Source organism: Barbatula barbatula (genome assembly GCF_947034865.1).
Source record: "Barbatula barbatula genome assembly, chromosome: 7".
In the NCBI taxonomy this organism is placed as follows: Eukaryota; Metazoa; Chordata; class Actinopteri; order Cypriniformes; family Nemacheilidae; genus Barbatula; species Barbatula barbatula.
The window spans coordinates 8,304,182-8,324,742 of NC_136770.1; the positions used below are offsets into that span (position 1 = coordinate 8,304,182).

Genomic DNA, 20,561 nt, shown 5'->3' on the forward strand with positions numbered 1-20,561 from the left:
TAAATGATAGTGGGCGTGGTTTTCTTGCGCTCTGTCTCTATTACTGTGGTTGATTGTGACAGAAATGATAAATAAGTAGATAATTTGATGTATGGTGAAAATTTTTGTTTTTTATGTATTTTGTTATTTTTAAACGATAATTTACAAAGTAAAGAACAATACATTTATTTAATATATAATGTAAATAGTGTAGACATAAAAGGAAGTGGGCATTATGAAATCAAACTTTTCACAATTTATCAATGATTTTAAAATATGTATCATGACATTGGATCAAATGAAAAACAAAAGTTGTTTAAAAGCACTTAACTATATTAAAACTGATGTTTTTCTTTCTCTCTGGCAATGTGATGTATTTGTGGCAATTAAAAAGAATTACTGGAGCAAATCAGTTTGAAGGTTTCACTTTAGTTTCAAAACCAGTGTTACAATAAATTACATTTATTACATGTTGTATAGTAATATGTTATAATATAATAAAGAAACCCTGTGTGTACGTATATTTATAATACATATAAAAGTAAAAAAAATAAAAATAAAAGGTTGGTGCATCACCCTAATGAGGCGCCCCCGCTAAAAATGCAAAAAAATTGCTATAGCTACAGAACCTGAAAATTCCTTAATTCATGTTTAATAATAATAATAATTATTATTATAAGTAGCCTAGTAGTAAGACAATGATGAAGATGCTATTAATATTTATGATCCCTGATCGTTTTTATTGTCTTTTGTTGAGTATTGGTATTTATTTGACTGCCCCCACGTGGTAAATAGAGAGAACTTTATTTCCACAATCAGAAGTAACGCACAAATAATATTTACATACATTCTTAATTATCAGAGTTGAAAGTCCAAGGTAAGCAACAGCTGGCGCTGTACAAAAGATTAAAACCAGATCATAACCGTTCTCTAATAAATCTCTTCAAGGGTCAGTCCAAACTGTATCTATAGACACTCATCGTTACATTTTACCATACTGTATAGAACTTGTAATGTTTGCTTCCTTTCATTTGAAACCCTACCTAGCGTATACTATTAGACAAAAAACTGCTCGGTAGTTTCGACCCAGATGGGACTCGAACCCACAATCCCCAGCTCCGGAGGCTGATGCCTTATCCATTAGGCCACTGGGTCGTTACGCACAGAGAAGCGAAACAACCTGTTTTGAACACCAAACCTTTTTTGAAATTTCTCAGGTATGAGTAATGCTAACTGTGTTGTCTAGGACAATTTGTCTTTCAAAAGTCTGAGCTCTGGCTGTCAGGTATGAAGTACCGCGAGGTTTTGTGGTTTCTATAGGAACCATGGAACTGTGTTTTAGCTGTTGATGTCAATACGTGTTTGACTTAATGCCGCGATGCGCAGACCGATCGAAGTTCGACGTCAGTACCGCGAGACTATATTGACCCGTATACTTTCAAATCGCCTTTGACATGCCTCGAACAACCATGAACTTTCAGAAGATATCATTTCGTCCTATATTAGACCGGTTTTTTACGTTTTACACAACTCTCAAATAACACGCACAGTCCCAATTCCTGTTTCAGCGTCTCCTTCAGGTTGCATATGCAGCCAGGTGTACTTGGGTCGATCTGCCCGAAGTGAACTAGAGAGAGTGCATCGTGTTAGCACCGCCCATTTCTGCATCATCAATGTTACGAACACGAGGAACTGCTTCTTCCTTCTTAAATCTTGAGTTACTTATAAATACAACCCTTTCAAACGGATTAGCGGTCATTACTGGCTGTTTTAACAGTCTGTATCGTCGTTGGTGTGTGAGATGAACGATTTTCTTCTTTCCGTTCATTATTACTTAAAGTGCAGTGAATAACAAAACACTTGACTAAAGCTACGTGGCCGGGAATGTTAGCGCTTTTATGTAAATCATTATGTGTGGTGTAATATCTGATCAATAATTATTTTAATTCGTTTTCAACAGAACGAAATGACTTCCGGGAGTGACAATGTCTTCCGTTTTAATCAGTTTAAAAATAAAGGAATAGACGCGAATGTAAGTCTACAGTCTACTTGTGCAGAATATATTTATTAGATTTGGTTGAGGACGTTGTTTTCTTTTATATGCAGAAATTAAGACGAAGAAGATTCGAGGTCAACGCGGAGCTCCGAAAGGCGAAAAAAGATGATCAGATTTTGAAAAGGAGAAATGTCAGCTGTGTTTTAGATGATGCCGTCTCACCATCGCAAGAACACATTCAGAATGCACAGGTACTGTTGAAGGTACAGTTGTTGTATGAAAGCGGACTTTCATTATCTGGACTGGCAACCCAGAGCAGGTTGATTGTGTCCTTACTTCACACTCGGGGACTGTTTCCGTAATGCCAGTACCACAAGTCACTCTAGATAAAGGTATATTAAATGATGACAAATAATATAAGAGTCTTAACATTTTTATTTGACTGCTTTTTTGACAGAATTGGACACTCAATGATATTGTCTGGGGTATAAACAGCCACACTATGGATGATCAGTTACAAGCCACACATGCAGCAAGGTAGGAGACTGCACAATGAATTAAAGAAATGCAGGCCTTAAATATCTTTATAAAATGTGCCACCTAAACATTCTTAGAGCAAAAATAAATCCTGCCGTTTTACCTCTTGGTAAAATTATGTTCAGCCTGTGTTTATCTTAACAGCCATCTGTAATTGATGTCCACAGGAAGCTTTTATCAAGAGAAAAGAATCCTCCAGTGGACCAGATTGTGGATGCTGGCCTTGTTGCTAAATTTGTGAGTTTACTGGAATTGGCTGAGTGTCCTGCCAATCAATTTGAGGCTGCTTGGGCTCTGAATAATATCGCATCTGGGACCACTGAGCAGACAAAAGCTGTAGTGGAGGGAGGCGCAATCCCAGCTTTCATTAGTCTGATTTCCTCTCCTCATCCTCACATCAGTGAACAGGCCATTTGGGCACTTGGGAACATAACAGGTATGAAAAGGTGTTTTCTAATTGTCTGGACTGAAGGTTGACCATAGATGAAAAAATCGTGATTGTGTTATTTGCCATTTGTGAGTGCCCTGATAGAAGTTTTTCATGCTGTACTTAATTTTTTTTTAGGTGATAGAGTAGCATACAGAGATGAAGTAATCAAGCATGGTGGCATTTTTCACCTTCTGTCACATCTTAGCGTCCCTGACTTGTCTATTTTTACAGTAAGTTTTATACATGACCGTTAATTAAGCATGCCGAGTATTTTTGTAATTCGATAAATTGTTTCCAGATAACTGAACACATGACCTACGTGTTGTTACCATTATGCTGTAGCAGTTTAGCTACCGGAACACTTAATTTAAGAGGCACTGTAGTTTCTCTGCATGTTTTCATTTGTAGTAAATTCTTCTTTCATGTATTAATTTCAGCCCAGCTACCTGAGGAAGGTCACATGGACTCTTTTGAACCTGTGCCGAAATAAAGACTGTGCCCCGCCAATGGCTGCAGTTAGGCAGATGCTGCCCGCACTGCTCCGTTTGCTTCACCACAGTGACAGAGAAGTGCTTGCTGACACATGCTGGGCAGTTTCATACCTAACTGATGGCCAAAATGACCGTATTGAGCTGGTTGTACGAGCTGGTCTTGTGCCTCGTTTGGTGCAACTTCTAAGTTGTGGGGATACTGAAATTGTGGTAGGTTTACTGATACACAAAATCAAAAAGCCATTTAGATTTTTTTTACATTTCTGGTTTTCTTGTGCCCAGACTCCATCACTAAGGGCGGTGGGCAATATAGTGACAGGTACAGATGAGCAGACCCACAGTGTGATAAATGCTGGGGCTTTGGCTGCTTTCCCTGTGTTACTGCGTTATCATAAGCTCAGCATTCAGAAGGAGGCAGCATGGACTCTGTCTAACATCACTGCTGGAAAAGACGCACAGATTCAGGAGGTTATCGATGCAGGCCTAGTGCCTCCGCTTGTCGAGCTCCTAACCAAGGTTAGATAACGTAACTACGTGAACACAGTCATTTCCATCCTTTTAACAATTGATTTTAATGCTCACTTTCTGTTCAGGGAGACTTTAAGACACAGAAGGAGGCAGTATGGGCAATTACAAACTACACAAGTGGTGGAACAGTAGATCAGATTGGGTATCTTATTAAGTGTAATGTTATTGTCCCATTACTCAACTTACTGTCAGCCAAAGATATCAAGATGATCTTGGTTGTCCTGGATGGCATTTCCAATATTTTCATGGTATGCTCTATGAGTACTTGAAGTATAAAACTATTTAACAAAGGGTAATACAGGTGCTATAGCATATTTTTAAATATAGATATTTTACAACATCAAAATTGGTCACTCTTTTGGTCTGTTGGTGGGTTTTACTAATATTTATCCAAGAAAGGTATAAAAAGAGCTTGTGACTCCATTGAATTATAAGACTACCTGACATTAGCTGATCAAACACCTCTAGCAGTAAACCTAAGCAGTACCCCCACTTCAATTGAACATGTGCAGTTGCAAAATCAACACCAGTACTTCATTTTAAGTGTAATAAAACTCAAGTACTAAAAAGGAGTATTGAACCTTTTATAGTAGTAACATTTTATTATGGTACCTTTTACTCAAGTGCTTAATTTGTGTACTTCGTTCACACTGATTTTTGTCTTTGGTACACAACTTTGCTTAAGTGTAAATAAACCGGTTCATGATAGGATTTGGGGGATAATTAAAGTTAAAAAGTTTGGCAACCACTACTTAACCAGGTATCATTTAGTAACAGTCTGTCACACACCCATTTTAGATACTCACCTGAAATTGTCTATCAGTATTGTCTATTAATAATCATATATTTTTTAATTATCACTATGCTGATTTTTAGGCAGCAGATAAGACTGGAGAAGCAGAAAGATTGTGTCTAATGATAGAGGAGTGTGGTGGATTGGACCGGATTGAAGCTCTGCAGACACATGAGAATGAGATGGTCTACAAAGCTGCTCTCAGTTTGATTGAAAAGTACTTTGGCAAGGAGGTGAGTGTTGATTGAAGACAGAAAAATTGAAACATAAAGTGTCTCAAGCTTTTTTTTCGGACATGTGGGCTTATCACATTTATGTGGAAGCATAAGGTGTTTTATTTAAAGATCATGTCTCACACACAGTTTCAGCCAATCTCATATTAATCTTGAGTAGCTATACAGTAGTATTGCATACTTCGTATCTTACGTGTTTAGTTTGATCACATTCATAATAGAGTGCAGTTCATGTCTGGCACTGGGACCGCACTATCTATCAGTCTCAAATGATTGCCAAATCCAGCATTATATACACACCTAAACTTCACTATTGCACGAGTAACAAGCTACAGCGCAGCCAATCTTGATGCTCGTCGGTTGGCGTGCGGGTGGGCTCTTTTATTTAGCCTTGCTGTTCTTTTTCAGGAGAATTGCCCAATAAAAGGAATATGATCCCTGTTACAAAACAGGGATCCAGACTTTAAAAATAACTTTCTGAGTGCTGGGGGAGTAAATCAAGCACAGAAATACTAGGTCAAACGTCCAACTCGTTTTTTGAGTTGACCATGTTAAGCATGAGAAGCCAGCACGTTCAACTGTGTAAAGAGGTCAGAATGCATGACAAAGTATGTTACCTCCACTTAAATATATTTTAAGAGACAATTAGGTCCATAAATATTGGACAGAGGCAAATTTTTTTAGCTGTGTACTAAAATACAGTTTTATAATGGATAATGTCTAAAAGTTCACACTCTCAGCTTTAGAGGGTATCCAGATCACATCCAGTTTAGCTGAAGGAATTACAGCTCTTTATATGTAGCTTCCTCCTTTATCAAGGGACCAAAAGTAACTGAACAGTTAAATAAAAAGCTGTTTTATTCACAGGTATTGGCTTTTCGTTAAATCCTTTCTTCATAAATTGAACATGTTAAAGGTCTGGATTTGATTTTACGTGTGATGTTTGCATTTGGAAGCTGTTTCTGTTAACCTACATCATGCGGTTCAGTGAGATCTGAAACAGATCATAGGTAGGTTTCAAAAACACAACAAATCCATCAGAAAGATCCCAGGAACAATAAGAGTTGACAAATAAACAATCTTGGATGTCTGTATAACATAAAAGTGGTGGATTATGCCATTATCCTCTCCACGATAAAGAAAAACATCTTCACAACGTCCAGACAAGTGAAGAATTAATCCGGATGATTCTATCTTCTATTGCATCACCAAAACACCAGTGACCCAGTGCCTTAAGAAGCCATACATGGAAATGAAATCACAATGCCTGAACACTATTTTACTGAAGAGGTTGTGTGCTCATATCATGAGGTATTCCAAGCCTTCTCCATATCTTTTATTCACATTAGTCTTGTGCAGGTTGATATCATTCCAAAAAATACATTTTTAGAGCTTGTTCGGCTGTTTTAGAAGTCAAATCTACCCATCCCATTATGGCACCGTGTTGTGAACCCTCTGTAGTTGTCCTTGTCTTCTCTTTATTGTTTATTCATTGTCATCTTTACCTCCTGGAGAGTGTTCCTTGCTTTTTTCTTTATCATGGAGAGGATCATGTCATCATCCACTAATTTTATTTTATATAGACGTCCATAATTTTTTGTTGCTGAGCTCACCGGTGTGTGGCCATTCTTGATATTCCTGGCATCTTCCTGATGGATTTGAAATCTAACTATAGTCTGTTTTTCTTTCATGGAGATCTCCCTGAACCAAAGGATGTGGGTTCATAGCAACAGCTTCCAAATGCAAACACCACAAGTAATCAACTCCAGACCTTTAACATGTTTAATTTATGAAGAATTTATTTAACGAAAAGCCCATAAATGTGAATTAAACAGCTTTTGATTCGACTGTCCAATTACTCCCTTGAAAAAGGGGGGAGCACCATATTAAAGAGCTGTAAACTCTTCAGCTAATCTGGATGTGAGTACACTCTAAATAAAGCTGAGTGTGTTCACGTTAACACAATATTCATTATAAAATTGTAACTTAAATACAATTCGGTACACAGCTAGAATAAAATAAATTGCCTCTGTCCAAATATTTATGGACCTAACTGTATATGAACATTTACATTTTATTCCAAGCATTACTGTTTTTTTCTGTAAATATAATTTTTACTCCCTACCTTTTCACAGATTTTTACAAATGCAGTCTATTTATTTTTTAGGAGAAGATAAATCCATTGGTCTAGGAACCACCACTGAGGATTACACATTCCAGTTTGCTGATAACAGAAGCACTTTCATTTTTACTTGCTCTTCTCCTTTTTAGGGCCCTACTAGTTTTACTCTTAGTTATTAGGACCCAAGTATTAAAAGTATGAAGGGGCCCTATTGTTTTTTAGGGCCTAAGTACTGAAATTATGAAGGGCCCAAGCCCTAAGTTTTTACTCAAGATTTCACTGAAACAATAATTCAGTTTACATATTGAGTGAATAACATTTTAGGATGCTTAACATAGCAAAGAAGTACTTTCAAGGTGTCATTATTTTATAGCAAGTTATTTAAACCGACCACATACACTATTTTTATTCAGTCAGTTTGACACTGCAGTATTTATCCAAAAATATTTGTTGACACTGCAACTAAGAACATTAACCCAGGGTTTAGTGATGTACAGTGTGAAACGCCAAGTTATGCATACCCAGGGTAATCTTTTAACCACTGGTAATGTACAGTATAAGCAGTGTGAAAAGCCTTTATAGACAAAAATACAGCATGTTCAACATGTACATATTCAAGCACAAATATTATGCAAAAATGTTGTAATCTTTTTTATAAAAAAATTGTCAGACACACTAAAGAAACTTTAGTTGACCCAAGTTTACTATTTTCTATCAAAGTTGTAATATTTTCAGAATACATTTGTAGCAATGTGAGAATAAATAAAGTTCTCAAATAAAGTTGTTTTTTTATTTGAATGTCAACAAACGTAAATTGCAAAAATTAAAATACAAAATTCAATATGTATATGTCGATTCAAAATGACAAATTCAAGGTGATCTAATCTTGCTATTTATGATCTGGCTAAGTGAATTTGAATAGTATAGCCGTACTGATTTCACTTTATTTTTGTGCGTTCTTGCGTAGCTTGAAAATGGAATAGACAGACAGTTGATGCTGAATCTGAAGATTTATGCCCTGGATGAGAGCGAAAGCGTGATAAGGCAGAACATGTGGACCAATCAAAAAGTAATTTGCTTCCCATTCTGGTACTGGGGTCTTTCTGAGCTGCGTTTATGTAAACTCACCAAAATCCATTTCTAGTTTAGAAAAACGTTCTCCACAATGACCACACAAGCTTCTATAAAAAAAAACTCAATTTACCAAGTGTGCCAATAACAGGAGTATGTGATATCTATGATGAACTATTTAAGTACAAAACTGTCATTTTCCCATATTTTTTTATTTTGTAGGATTTTTCATTACAAGTTCTTACAAACACATAATACACAACAGCACCCGTTTGATCAGGCACTTATTTCATCTCCTCAGGAAGTGTCACCCCTAAATAAAAAAAAGAACATCTATTAATCTTGAGTTTATGCATTTCACATTTACAAATCGAAATGTTGCCTGTCATGCGTTCTCACTCTTTAAATTTCCACTCCTGACGGCACATGGGGCACTGCTGCTGCACCTGCTGGGAGTTCAGCCACTTCAGGATGCAGTGCATGTGGAAACAGTGAGAACACTGACCCCAGACGAGTGGGCAGTCATCTCCTGGGACCTTGCCTGATAAAACCAGAGTAGATTAATAAACACACATATGATCCAATAAATCATAACTATGTTGGGTCTTGTGTGTTTCAAAAACAGTATATAAGTGGATATCTTGAAAACAAATGCAGTCAATGCCAAAATGCAATTACGCACAATCTGGGCAACAGCCATTGAAAGGTGCTCGGCAGATGCCACAGTTCTCATCGTTGGCTACCCACAACCAGGATGCCACACCATTCCACTGCTTTATTTTAACCTTCATCTTATCTGAAAATTCACCAAAACGTGTGTTAAAGGTTAAAGGGTACATGCTCGTGCACAAATTTTTGCCTGATTTTCCGGCATCGCATTATTTGTTAAAGTTGTATTGTATTAACGACACTTACCCGCCGCATAACATCTTTTTCGTCTTTTTGTTCGTTTTTTTGCGGTCTGTGCGCCAACGTTAAGGTGCATTATCGCCACCTTCTGTGCTGGTTCTTTATTGTTCGCACCGTTTATATGGCGGACCACCAACGTGTAGCGGCATCTAGACATATTCGTGGATGTTTATATTACCTAAGATGTTCATTTTACTGATGTTAATGCACAGACATAGGAATCACTATCTCATTCCATTCATCGGTGATAAGGGTAAACAGTTCCTCCCCACCTGCAACTAGCAGATCTTGCCAGTAGGGGCCAGGCTACTACAGTTCAACTCAAACAAGCCCCTCGTTTCATTTACTTCAAACGTCACACATTCACGTGTTTTAAGTGTGGCGTCTCTTAGCAACGAAATAAAACACCGCAGTTCTCGCTCTACTGTATGGGTTGGATCAATAGAAAACTGTAGATATCCATAAGTAAGATTATTAAAACATTTAGCTGACGGAACTCCCTAATGTCATTGTGTTAGTTTAACCAAAACAAAAAATAACCAAGAGGAAAATACACTTGATCGTTACAGCTTTGTTATAGGCTACGTGGGACGAGACCACGAAAGAATCAGGTGATGATTGTTTTTTATTCTTCTTCATTTTGTTTGTTTAATACACGTCTCTGTCTGTATAAATCGTCTTACTTTATTAGCCTACCTGTTTATCTATTATAGAGAGATGGACGGTGGTCGTAATGGACGTCTGCTGGAGGACCAAATGAACAGGCAGGATGAGACTCTTGGCCAAGATACTGAAGTCACTGAGCCAGAGGTTTCCAATGAAGCTTTTAAAATAAAAGTCTTTATGCATTTGTTTGTTTTAATAAAAGTTGAATATTACATATAAATAGATTTATCATGTGATAGTGTATGATGCATACGTTTCCCCTTACCCTGGGTAAATATAATCATTAGTTTTATTTATAACCAAAACAATGAACATTTTGAACCAAAGTTGTTTTATTTTTTTATGCTTTGTTTTAGAGAGAAAGTAACTCAATGGAGCTGTCAGACAGTGATGTTGGGGGCATCGATTACTCTGGGACCAGTGAACCCGTGCTTTTGTCCCACTCTGGTGTGTGTTGGTTTGTTATGAGAATAAAATTAACTCACATTTAAATGGTGGTACTGTTGGTCTCTGTTACAGGTCAGATGCACACATATGAACCTTTCACTCATAAACAAATGTAATCCTTTGTGCAAGTATTTTGGGTAACTTTATCAGGGCACAATATCAGATTTTCTCAAGGTAGAAATAACGTAGAATTGTGTCTATATTTTATACATACTCTTATTTAGTATGAAATAATTTGCTTCCTATTTATTTATTTTTTTTCTTTTGTGTATAGAAACCGACATCCAGAGGACACCTGTCTTACCCCAGTACTCTTTCCAGTTGGAGCTCAGTAGCAGTGAGGCACAATGGAGAGTAAGAGAAGAAGAGGAAAATGAGGAACAGGAAGAACTTCTGGTGCTGGATCCTGAACATGTGTGTAAACTTGTTACAAATCTGCATCTAAAGTAGTACCTGAATAAACTATTTGTATCATTATTATACAATTTAGTGTCTCGCCAGTGTGTTGCAAAAGGGTATGCAATAGTTCGTAATAGGAGAAAATGCCGTTGCCTTAACAATTACACACAAACTACATAGTAATACTTATTTATAGTATTTTTTTTATTTTTTATTTACTACTTCAAATTCACTAAACTCCACCCTATTACAATGAGTTTTGGCAATATCAGTCATTAAAACATAAATCGACCTGCAATTTTGATTTTTGCTGAAAATAGTGGACAGTCCAAGGATACCCATGTCAACATAGACTAACGACACACTAATAGTGTTAAGAACAGATAGTTAGTATGCAGCGTCAGTGTTTGTATCATGGATTCCTATGTCATGATCTTTTCCCATTTGTTCTCATTAGCCTCTAATGAAGAGATTTCAGTCTGCATTGAAGAAACACCTTAGTAATCAACTGGAGAGACAGAACCTTGAACTCCGTGAGAAGGTAATACCAAAGTCCCTTTAAGGAAAGTCACATCACAACGAGAGGAGTGATTTCAGTGTTGTCCTATCTAGTTGAATGAGCGAAATCAGATATCTCTACAATTGCTTGTTTAGGTCACAATTAAACTTTGTATTAAACTACACTGATTAAACTGCCATTGGTTAATGTCACAGCTATGTGACACAAGGTCATGTTAAAGAAATTAAACATGTTAGTCGGAAAGTTGTGAAGCATTGCAGACGCAGTGTCGGTTATGACAAACTATAAAGGATAAAATGATTGAATTTCGCATTCTGCTGCCTCATGGCGTTTACTAATCATCATTGTCTTTAATCTAACACTTAAACCACTTCATTTATCAACGGGACATCTATGGGTGTTTTTGGCTTATGTTTTAATTTATTGAAAGATCACATCGGATTAGATGATCAAATATCATAGTATACTAGATATTTTTAATCTATTTGTCATTAGTTGATGAAATGTCAATAGATTTTTAGTCTAAATTTAGTAAATTGATAAATCATCAATTGTCTTTAGGGGCTTTGGCACTACGGGAACGGTTTTGTAGTTCCGGGACGATCAGATGGAAGTACCGGCTTTTTGTTGCGTTTGCACCGCAGAACTTTGTTCCTGAACTTATCAGGTCGGAAAGCGCCGTCAGTATAATGAAAATGATGATAACAACACCAAATTAATACTGGAAATCATTTAACTAGATCTCTAGTTTGTAAATGTGCATTAAAGCTGTTGGGAACGTTTGTAAAACTACCTAAACTGAATTTTCATGATAAGGGTCAAATTCATGATTTATTGGGTTTAAAAAGGGAAAATTCTGTTTTCATTTACTTACTTACTAACCCGTAGAAATGTCTTTGTTCTGATGAACACAAAGAAAGATATTTGGAAAAATGTTAGCAACTGACATTTCTGGGACATCATTGACTACCATTTTTTTTAACACAAAACTGAGAAAAGCAAACAGTTCTAGGGCACTAGTAGTCCATGATGTCCCAGGAATGTCAGTTGCCAAACATTTCCAAATGTCTTTTTTTGTGTTCAACAGAACAGATACATTCATACAGATTTGGAACAACTTGGGAGGGGGATATAATTCATGACAGAATTTTCATTTCTGGCTTGCCTATCCCTTTAACATTTTAAGTGGCCCCAGTTCATTTTATTCAGTTCCAATACCGATGATTGATGCTCCCATAATTTTCCTCTGTATTACACATCAAAAACAAAAGCACCCATGCAAAAAGGAGGCTAAGATGGCTTCTTTCTGCAGATAGTACTGGAGAAAGCTGAGGTGCAGAGGCGTCAGGAACTTGCTGAAGAAGTGTACATGGTGCAGGAGGTGTTGGCCAAACTCCAAGCATCTCTGGAAGCCAGTCATGAAGCTAATGGCCAGACTGCTGCCCAGCGGAGACAGGCTCAAGATGAGCTAGATACAGTGAAGAATCAATACCATGCAGCTGCTAGTCATGCCCGAAAACAACGTACACAAGGTGAGAATTTGTGAATGAATAGAAATTTATTAAAGAAGAATCAGCACTTGACTACCTGTGCTTTCTTTGTAGTGTCTGAATTACAGTCAAAGGTGGACAGCATGGCCATGATGCTGCTCTACATGCAGAAGGCCAACACTGACCTGCGCTCGGACATCAAAGCCATAATAAATGCTTCAAACAAAGCTCAGAGGGAGAGAACTCAGGCAGAGGAGCACAAATACCAGCAGGTAGATCACTGTACCTTATCAGTATGGTCATGTGGTAATGAATCATGTGCCTCATTTTAAATGTATCATTGCTATCTATCCGATGTGATCCATTCATTCACCACCTTCTGAATGTGGAAAATATCAAGAAAAATTGCTCTAAACCTCTCGCAGACATTCAAACACTTTTATTTATTTCCTGTCAGGATGTCTATGTCGAGCGCCTGACCAAGCATGTTGAGAAGCTTTCAGGACAGATCGCTCTGTTTGAGGTTCAAATCACTGCTCAGAGTGAGGAGACAAAGGCTGCAAAGGACACTTATTCTGAGGTTGGAATATAATATCTGCATGATTTTTAATGCTGGTCCAGGAGGTTTTAGTCTAGTGCTGGCCAAGCATTTCACCAGTGATATTGAGCTGGTAATATTGTCTGAATAACTTTCAACATAAGGATTAAAAATAATGCAACATTGGTTTTGGCATGTCAGGTAAGATTACTCCTGACAATCCTAGGAAATCATGTACACACAATGACAAATGACATTTCCCGTGCCAAGTCCATGGTTGTATGTGTTTACTGTAGGCAGAGCTTGAACTAGACTCTCTTAATGTCGAGCATAAGCAGTTGTTCCAGCAGTGGAACAGCAGCCTGGTAATGATGAGAAGGAGGGACGAAGCTTACAATGCTATGCAGGAAGAATTGAGGTAAGCATAATACTCATGTTATGATGTTTGCGTGTGCTCTCAACATTAGCATTGACCTGTATTGACTGTTCTTCAGGCAGATCAATGATCAGATGCTTTGTCTAGAAACCAAAATTGACGGCTATAAAAAGACCATTACACAAGAAGAGGAGCAGAATGAGCGTCTCACCCTGCATCTGAACCAGGCCCAGGCTGACTGCACCACTTCGCGTAAACTCATTTCACACTCCCAGAACCATCAGGAGGTCTTGCAGGCCCAGTACAGCAACTACACACAAATACTGCAGCAGACGGAGAAAACTCTTAGCACACTGCGTGCGGTACTGTATTTACATCTGCTTATTACACATTTTGTCATGTGTTTATACTGTTCATAGCTGATCTGCTGGTCAAACTGAGTCCTAGTCAGGCCCAACAGGATTCTGGCAACAAGCATTTTTCTTGTTCACAATAAAATCAAAGTTGCTGCCAACTGAGACCAAATCACTCACAATACACTCCATAGCTGAAACATAAATATGGCCTTTCGCACCAGGAGGATACTTTTGGGCATGTTCACAAAGCAGGAAATAAGAAGCATTTTAATTGTAGAAACACCAGTTGAATGCGTTACTTCAGAGTAGGGTCTAACCCAAGCCAAAAGAAACAACCAGTAACATAACTACATTGACTGACCAAATTCATGCATGGAGAAGTACAATCACATCAATGATGTAAACACACAAATCTGACAATGTACCAGAAATTTTGTGTAATTCCAACAGTTGTGGTCGTGACTGGTCTTGAAATATAATGCAGAGACAACTAAGTCTGAGACCAAGAAAAGGCAGAGACCATCAAAAAATGAACTGGAGTACTACAACACTAGCTAGAACAGACAGACATACAGAAAGCCACTGTTAACTGCAATTACATGTCACTTTTGTCTGTGGCGTCGTGTCCTTGTATCGATCATTTGTTGATTTGTTTTCAGGAGCGTGAGGTATATCAGTCCAAGCTAAAGGCTTTCAGAAAGCAGATGGAAAAAGAGTCTGCAGTGTGTCTGAACCTGCAGGATCAGATCATGAACAAACTGAAAGAGAAGTTTACCTATAATAATTCAGCAAAGTATTCATGTCGACTGTCTGATAAAACTGCATCACAGAGGAGAGAGAAGGTGAGATTTTCTTAAACGGTATCAGGCAACCAAAGTTATGCAGGCAAAAGTTTCTTTACTGAAATAACCATTTGTATGAATTACCACTAAAACAAACATTTTAGTTTGAGGTTAACTGTGATCTTGGTGGGTTTTGTAATAAATAGTACTAGTACTAATAAATACGCATTTTTGTTTGCGATTTCTCAGGGGGCTCAATTAACTAAGTTGGAGAATGGCGTTAATGCTGTAAAGCTGGAGAGCCAAAGGTTGGTGACACATCTGAATTCATTAGCCGCACTACATGCAGAACTTGAGAAAGAAATGTCCCAACAACACCAGCTGCTGTCCTCTCGTGAGGCTGAGATCTCTGGAAACGTCACAGATATTGAACGAAAGCAATCAATGATCAATATCTTTAACAAGAAGATCAAGGAGATTGTATCCAGTACTGGGGTTAGTGCTCACATTCATGCCCCTAACCCATTTTCTCAAGTGCACGAAACAGTTTTTAAATTTTACGGGCTTAAAATTTTGCTGATCTTTGATTTTTATATCAGGAAGTTTACATGGTTGTCGTTATGTGTTGAGAGTTTTACATTTGTGTGAGAACAGCATGAAGACCTAAGCCCTTTGGAGATCTGTGCAGCCACCCTGTCCAAGGAACTTGAGGAAGTTGGCACAGAGATTAAAGAACAGCAGCAATTGTGGCTCTGGCAGCAGGGGGAGCTTGTAAGATTCACCCAGGAAAAACAGGCCCACAGCTGTTCTGTCCAGACCCTACGCACACAACTCACAATACTGCAGCAGAGCCAGATTAACAGAAAGAGTATGTACCCCACCCCATCACATTTTCTGATATTCTCATGGTGTATTAACAATTGGGTGTGTAATGTCTGAGTTGCATTACTTTATGTTCTTACATTTGTTTTTGTGTGTGTGTGTTTGTGTATTAGGTGAGATGGAGCAGGATCAGCATGAGCAGGCAGATCTGGAGAACCAAATCAAGGATGTCATGGCAGACATGATAAAACTGAATTGTTTGCTCAGTAAAAACAGTGATCTGAATCAAACACTGCAGCAGAACAACATTCTGATGGAAACTGAGTTCAGACAGAGACTCAAGGTGCGCCACTAAACATTGTTTAGCATATAGTGTGGTGATATACTGTAGGTTCCTATCCACACATGATGTTGTGCACCCTTTAAATTCGTTTTTCTAAGTAGGGACGGTACCAGTACCAAAGAATAATAAAAACAATGTGTTTGTTGATCAATAGTATTTTGATGACAAATTAATTCATTTATCGGGTGCTTCTATTCAAAGCGACTTAGACGTGAAAGTGCATTTAGCATTTTTGTCAGTGAGCCAATAACAAATGCAGTCTACAAAGCCACATTTAAAATACACGCAGCCAGATATGTAATTGTTGCTCATAATTGTTGTTGAAAAAAAGTCAGATTACTCTATTTGTGTGTGCGTTTTTGTGTGTGTGTAGGAGGCTAAGAGCGAGTCGGTCAAGTCTCAGCTAAGGCTGGAGAGCTTAAACAAAGAGAAAGAGACACTCGTGAACAGCCTAGTGGAGGCAGAGTAAGTCAAACCCAATTTAGTTATACACACACACTGTGTCAAAATCCGTTGAGGGAGGATCTGGTAGAAGTTGTATGCAAGAGCATGTAGGTCTACATATGTGGCTTGTGCGTACATTTACCTACAAACTACCTAGGTATTTTAGGGCTTCCATGGCATATCTAAGTGAATCGCTGAGGTTCCCAGAATGCTTTGCATATTGCAAATTTCAAAATACGTACATTTAAATCTACAGTAAATTACTGGCAACCTGCCGCCAGTAACACTGTAATTTCTACAGAAAGTTTTAACAGTGTAAGAAAGCTGATTTTGAGGTATACACATACATTAGCCAAATAAAAATGTGACTTAATTCATATACAGTAATAGTAAACCAATCCAAAAATAAGAACCAATAAAAAAGGGTATATTAAATATTATACAATCTATCAAATGGAAGAGAATGTATTAGGATGAATTAGCACTGGTGTGTGTGTTTGTGTGTGTGTGTTAAGGCGACTTATCATGTTATGGGAGAAGAGAACCCAGCTAATGCGAGAGACATGGTCTGCAATCGACTCTGACATTGGACAGGGAGACATGCGAACAATGGCACGAGAGGTTCATCGCATGGAGGTTTGTGAGTATTACGTGTGCAGGTAGACTATGTGTAACGGTAAATGACATAGCTATTATATACAAATATACACATGCAGGTTCGATATGCTCAGCTCATGAAGCAGCAAGAGCGGTTGTTAAGAGACATGGAGTCAATGGTGTCCAGGCGAGAAACTATCATTCTGAGTGAGGCTCAGACACGATCTGACCATATGCAGTCTACGCACAATGAATACCACACTATTCAGGGTCTGCACCGAAAGATTCTACAAACAAAGAAGGTAGGTATGTTTGTGTGGTATATGGAGAGTTGTCTAGATATATTGTGGCCATTCCAGTCCAGTGTCTGTTGAATTTCAACAAAATCAAACCTCAGGAGTGACAAAGTTATCAAACAAATATGTGAAAGATTGCAGGATAAGAAACATGCCAAATTATACTGTTTATGATTTGTTTTATTGTGTGTGCACAGCAAACAGAAGAGTGTGGTGGTGTCATAGCTCAACTGGAGGAGAGGCAGCATTATTTGAGTTCTAGTCTCCGAGAGAAACAAACAGGTCTCAGTGACCTGCAGAATAGCAGAGCTGTTCTCGCTCAGGACCTCACTGCATTACAGAAGACTAAAGAGAGAGTCAGTAAACCCCAACACTTACTTGGACAGATGGCCTTACACTGTGATTTCATTCCACACAATATATTTCGAAGTTTTATTTAAGTTTACTTAACTGTGTCAAGTCCCCAATAGTTCTTTGCTTTTCTCTTGCAGAACTTGTCTCGTCTGCTGACTCTCCAAAGTCAGGCGAAACACCTCCAGGATGTGAAGCAGGGGCGGTACCGTCCTGTGGCAGGTGAAGACACTGTACTTGAACTGGAAAAACAGAAACAAGAGAAACGTTTAAAAATGGTGAGCAAAAGTTGATTCTAGCACACATCAGTCATAAAAATGTAACTGAGGTGAATAAAAATACTAATTCACTCCTTGACAGTGTCACTAATATGTCACTGTAGTGTTTGACAGAAAGCTCTTTATGCTTAGACATGACCAAATAAAATGTTAAATGCATCATTTTTTTAAACAAAATGTGTCTCTGTTAATATGCTTTAGCTCATACTAAAGGCGTCAACAAAATTTACATTTACATTTTAGGCATTTGGCAGACACTTTTAAGTATTATTTTGCGTGGTAATATACGCTACCTATTTTCATGATTCTAAAGCTACTTTGATGCCCCTAGTCTTATAAATAGATGTTAACCTGGATTTCACAGTCAGGGTCATATATTGTTTATATACACTAGTCTTGATAAAGTTTCATACTTAAATGCTAACTCGTCATTTTAAAATTTGTTGGAGCAACAGGATTCAAAATGGCCTCATTTGTGACATCACAATGTTTCTTTACAATCCCCTTAACATGCATATGTAAATTAACAACATGCACAATATCTTGTGTTGAAATCGCAGCATTGCCACGTACTTTGTCTTTGAATGCCTTGTACGTTTAAATGTGTTTATTAGAGAGTGCAGCAGATCATGTCTAAGTACATTGATTCCCAGAGAACACACAAGTATGGATTGAATGCAAACTCAGAATCTTTTGTTTTGTTGAGTTGAATATCCCTTTAATATATTGTGTAAGGGGAAGCTTAGTCCTACAGTGGGGTGAAATAGTTCAGAAAAAAGTGACAGAACACAATAATCAAATTATTTTAATGTCTAGTTTTTGTTGTGCTTTTATCTCAGGTCAGCTCAATTCTTCAGTATTTGACCCAGGAGTGCCCTCAACATCACAGCACCTTCCACAGGCTCAACCTCACACTAGAAGAACACATACAGACTGGACTTTAGGACATCCATCCAGCAAAGACGTACTGCAAAGCACTACATATATATATGTGCATGCATGCACTGTTAAGAGTAGTGTGAAGTATGATACATTTTGAGTAATAAGAGAGAGAAAGAGATCCATTGAACACAAATTTTGCCTTCAGGCACACAGTCAAGAACTTTAAACATCTGTATTAGACAACAACTTTCAAGTTTCAGTGTATATTCAAGAAGTCATATTTTGCTTTAAACAGAGCTGTGATGTATCCTGAAGAAACTCTTTTCCAACCCATTAAAACATAAAAGACAAAACGTGTAGTTTGTGACTTATTTACTAAGGACAATTATTTAATATTACAAGTCTGTTATTGGCAAAGAACCTCTTGCGCAACTGATAGGGTTAGTTCACCTGCTCATCAGTTGTTTTTTGTTTTCTGTTTCCAATAGTTTGTTGTGATCGCCTCATCACAAGCTTCAAAATGAGACAACACAAAAATCTGAATGGTACAAGATTTTGCTGGATTTGCAGTATCAACAAAATAAAATATGTTGTTGCTGTCCTTCCAAAGCTTCAGATGTCGAAATTGTTCAGGATATGAAAATAACACTCTACTTTTAGAATGATTAAATATTGTGTTGTCAAATACTTTTTATTGGTTACATATTAGCAAAACCCAGTGACAAAAATAAAGGGTGACTAACAATAATGATATTTATGGCCAAAAAAAGTCACATAATTTTTGTCACGCTGAAACAGTTGATTCATCTTTTTTGATTGTTGTACGGTAAGGTTTAGGGTAGGTGTAGGTATTAATGTCATTTATTGTAATTATGTGGCAAGATTTCGCACCACTTCCGGCCATAGCTGTATCCCTTCAAGTGGGCTTTGATTACGTATAATATATTATAATTTTACAGCAATATTACAATTACATTTCCAATCTCACCCATCACAATTCAGTATTCACAACTAATTGTATTATTAACTTTATAATTTAACCTTCTAAAATAAAATAATCTTTAAAATGATGTATGCTTTTATTGTTAAACTTTACGTATTTATATTGAATACTGTATATCATTTGAATTAGGTTTATTAAAACATCTCCCAATATCACTGGATGAATATGCACACCTTACAATTTCCAACAGTTAAAGGATGTTAATAGTGAAGTATATTAACTACAGAGCAATTGCATATCTTTAATCTTGTCCACTTATTAGGCTAAATTTGATTCATTGGGTCAAAGATAGTTGTGGGCTAATGGTAAAAGAGATAGACTTAAAACACAAAGGTTGCAAGTTCGATTTCCAGGCTGGCAGGTTTCCCTAAAGGGATCACCTATGGCATACTGATCACATATTTAAAATCGTATTATGACTTTAAATCCATTTACATAAACAACTTAGACTTAAGGTTTTTCATACCGACTGTATTCCCTAAATAAATATTTATGATCCTCAGCCTCCTACAGTTTAGTATTGAAATGTCTTTCTCCAAATTACAATTAGCCTTTCAGGATTGGCCATTTTCACCTCTTTTGACATTTGGAAAGCCATGGCTTACTAGCTAACAAAGTCTAACCAAAAAATGAAGATGGATATATCTGAAATACATAAATGGATATATTACATGACAAATGGGACATGCAACCGTAGGCCTAAGGTTTCATTCTCTAGCTCTGTCACAGCAGACATTCATCCTCTAAGGCAAATGAATTATCATGGTAAGTGTGTACAGAAGTGTTAAACAAGTCTCTTTTAAAAGGTTATGACAACTGTATCAGTTTCTACAATTAAAGGAGTCTACATTAATATGACTCCATCAGCAACTGTTCAAAATG

The 20,561-nt window shown here is 37.4% G+C and overlaps 3 protein-coding genes across 9 annotated transcripts; 2 read left to right on the top strand and 1 right to left on the bottom strand.

Moving 5' to 3' along the window:
• The first annotated feature begins 1,343 nt into the window (after positions 1-1,343).
• On the top strand, positions 1,344-7,920 carry LOC306896454 (importin subunit alpha-1-like). 7 transcript variants are annotated; one of them, XR_013786919.1, is made up of 12 exons: positions 1,609-1,771; positions 1,940-2,011; positions 2,086-2,226; positions 2,433-2,512; positions 2,680-2,948; positions 3,078-3,172; positions 3,380-3,643; positions 3,716-3,949; positions 4,027-4,209; positions 4,838-4,987; positions 5,396-5,595; positions 7,123-7,882. XR_013786919.1 is itself a non-coding variant. In XM_079460469.1 (11 exons), exons 2-11 carry the CDS (start codon positions 1,946-1,948, stop codon positions 7,176-7,178), a joined length of 1,506 nt encoding a protein of 501 aa, XP_079316595.1. In that variant the 5' UTR covers positions 1,344-1,771; positions 1,940-1,945; the 3' UTR covers positions 7,179-7,920. The 7 variants fall into 7 exon arrangements, 2 of the variants coding, with proteins under 2 accessions (XP_079316595.1, XP_079316594.1); XR_013786920.1 differs by having other exon boundaries at positions 7,155-7,882; XR_013786921.1 differs by having other exon boundaries at positions 1,649-1,771; positions 2,086-2,238.
• A 655-nt stretch (positions 7,921-8,575) lies between these two features.
• anapc11 (APC11 anaphase promoting complex subunit 11 homolog (yeast)) lies at positions 8,576-9,144 on the bottom strand (the record flags this gene model as incomplete). The annotated part of the gene is made up of 3 exons (XM_079460472.1): positions 9,096-9,144; positions 8,863-8,976; positions 8,576-8,721 (listed from the first exon to the last, which is right to left on the bottom strand). Exons 2-3 carry the CDS (start codon positions 8,969-8,971, stop codon positions 8,576-8,578), a joined length of 255 nt encoding a protein of 84 aa, XP_079316598.1. The 5' UTR covers positions 8,972-8,976; positions 9,096-9,144.
• A 662-nt stretch (positions 9,145-9,806) lies between these two features.
• ccdc40 (coiled-coil domain 40 molecular ruler complex subunit) lies at positions 9,807-18,738 on the top strand (the record flags this gene model as incomplete). Its single annotated transcript, XM_079460070.1, has 19 exons — positions 9,807-9,899; positions 10,112-10,202; positions 10,477-10,616; positions 11,059-11,142; positions 12,434-12,653; positions 12,726-12,883; positions 13,069-13,191; positions 13,446-13,567; positions 13,644-13,887; positions 14,541-14,723; positions 14,913-15,158; positions 15,318-15,531; positions 15,659-15,828; positions 16,202-16,293; positions 16,788-16,908; positions 16,989-17,171; positions 17,363-17,521; positions 17,657-17,794; positions 18,634-18,738. The coding sequence occupies 19 exons, from the start codon at positions 9,807-9,809 to the stop codon at positions 18,736-18,738; spliced, it is 2,886 nt and encodes a 961-aa protein (XP_079316196.1).
• Positions 18,739-20,561: the final 1,823 nt, after the last annotated feature.

Coding starts and splice junctions, on each gene's coding strand:
- LOC306896454 (XM_079460468.1), top strand. CDS start 1,946: ATGACTTCCGGGAGTGACAATGTCTTCCGTTTTAATCAGTTTAAAAAT. Junction 2,513..2,679: donor CAAGCCACACATGCAGCAAG/GTAGGAGACTGC, acceptor TGATGTCCACAG/GAAGCTTTTATCAAGAGAAA. Junction 3,950..4,026: donor TTGTCGAGCTCCTAACCAAG/GTTAGATAACGT, acceptor CTTTCTGTTCAG/GGAGACTTTAAGACACAGAA.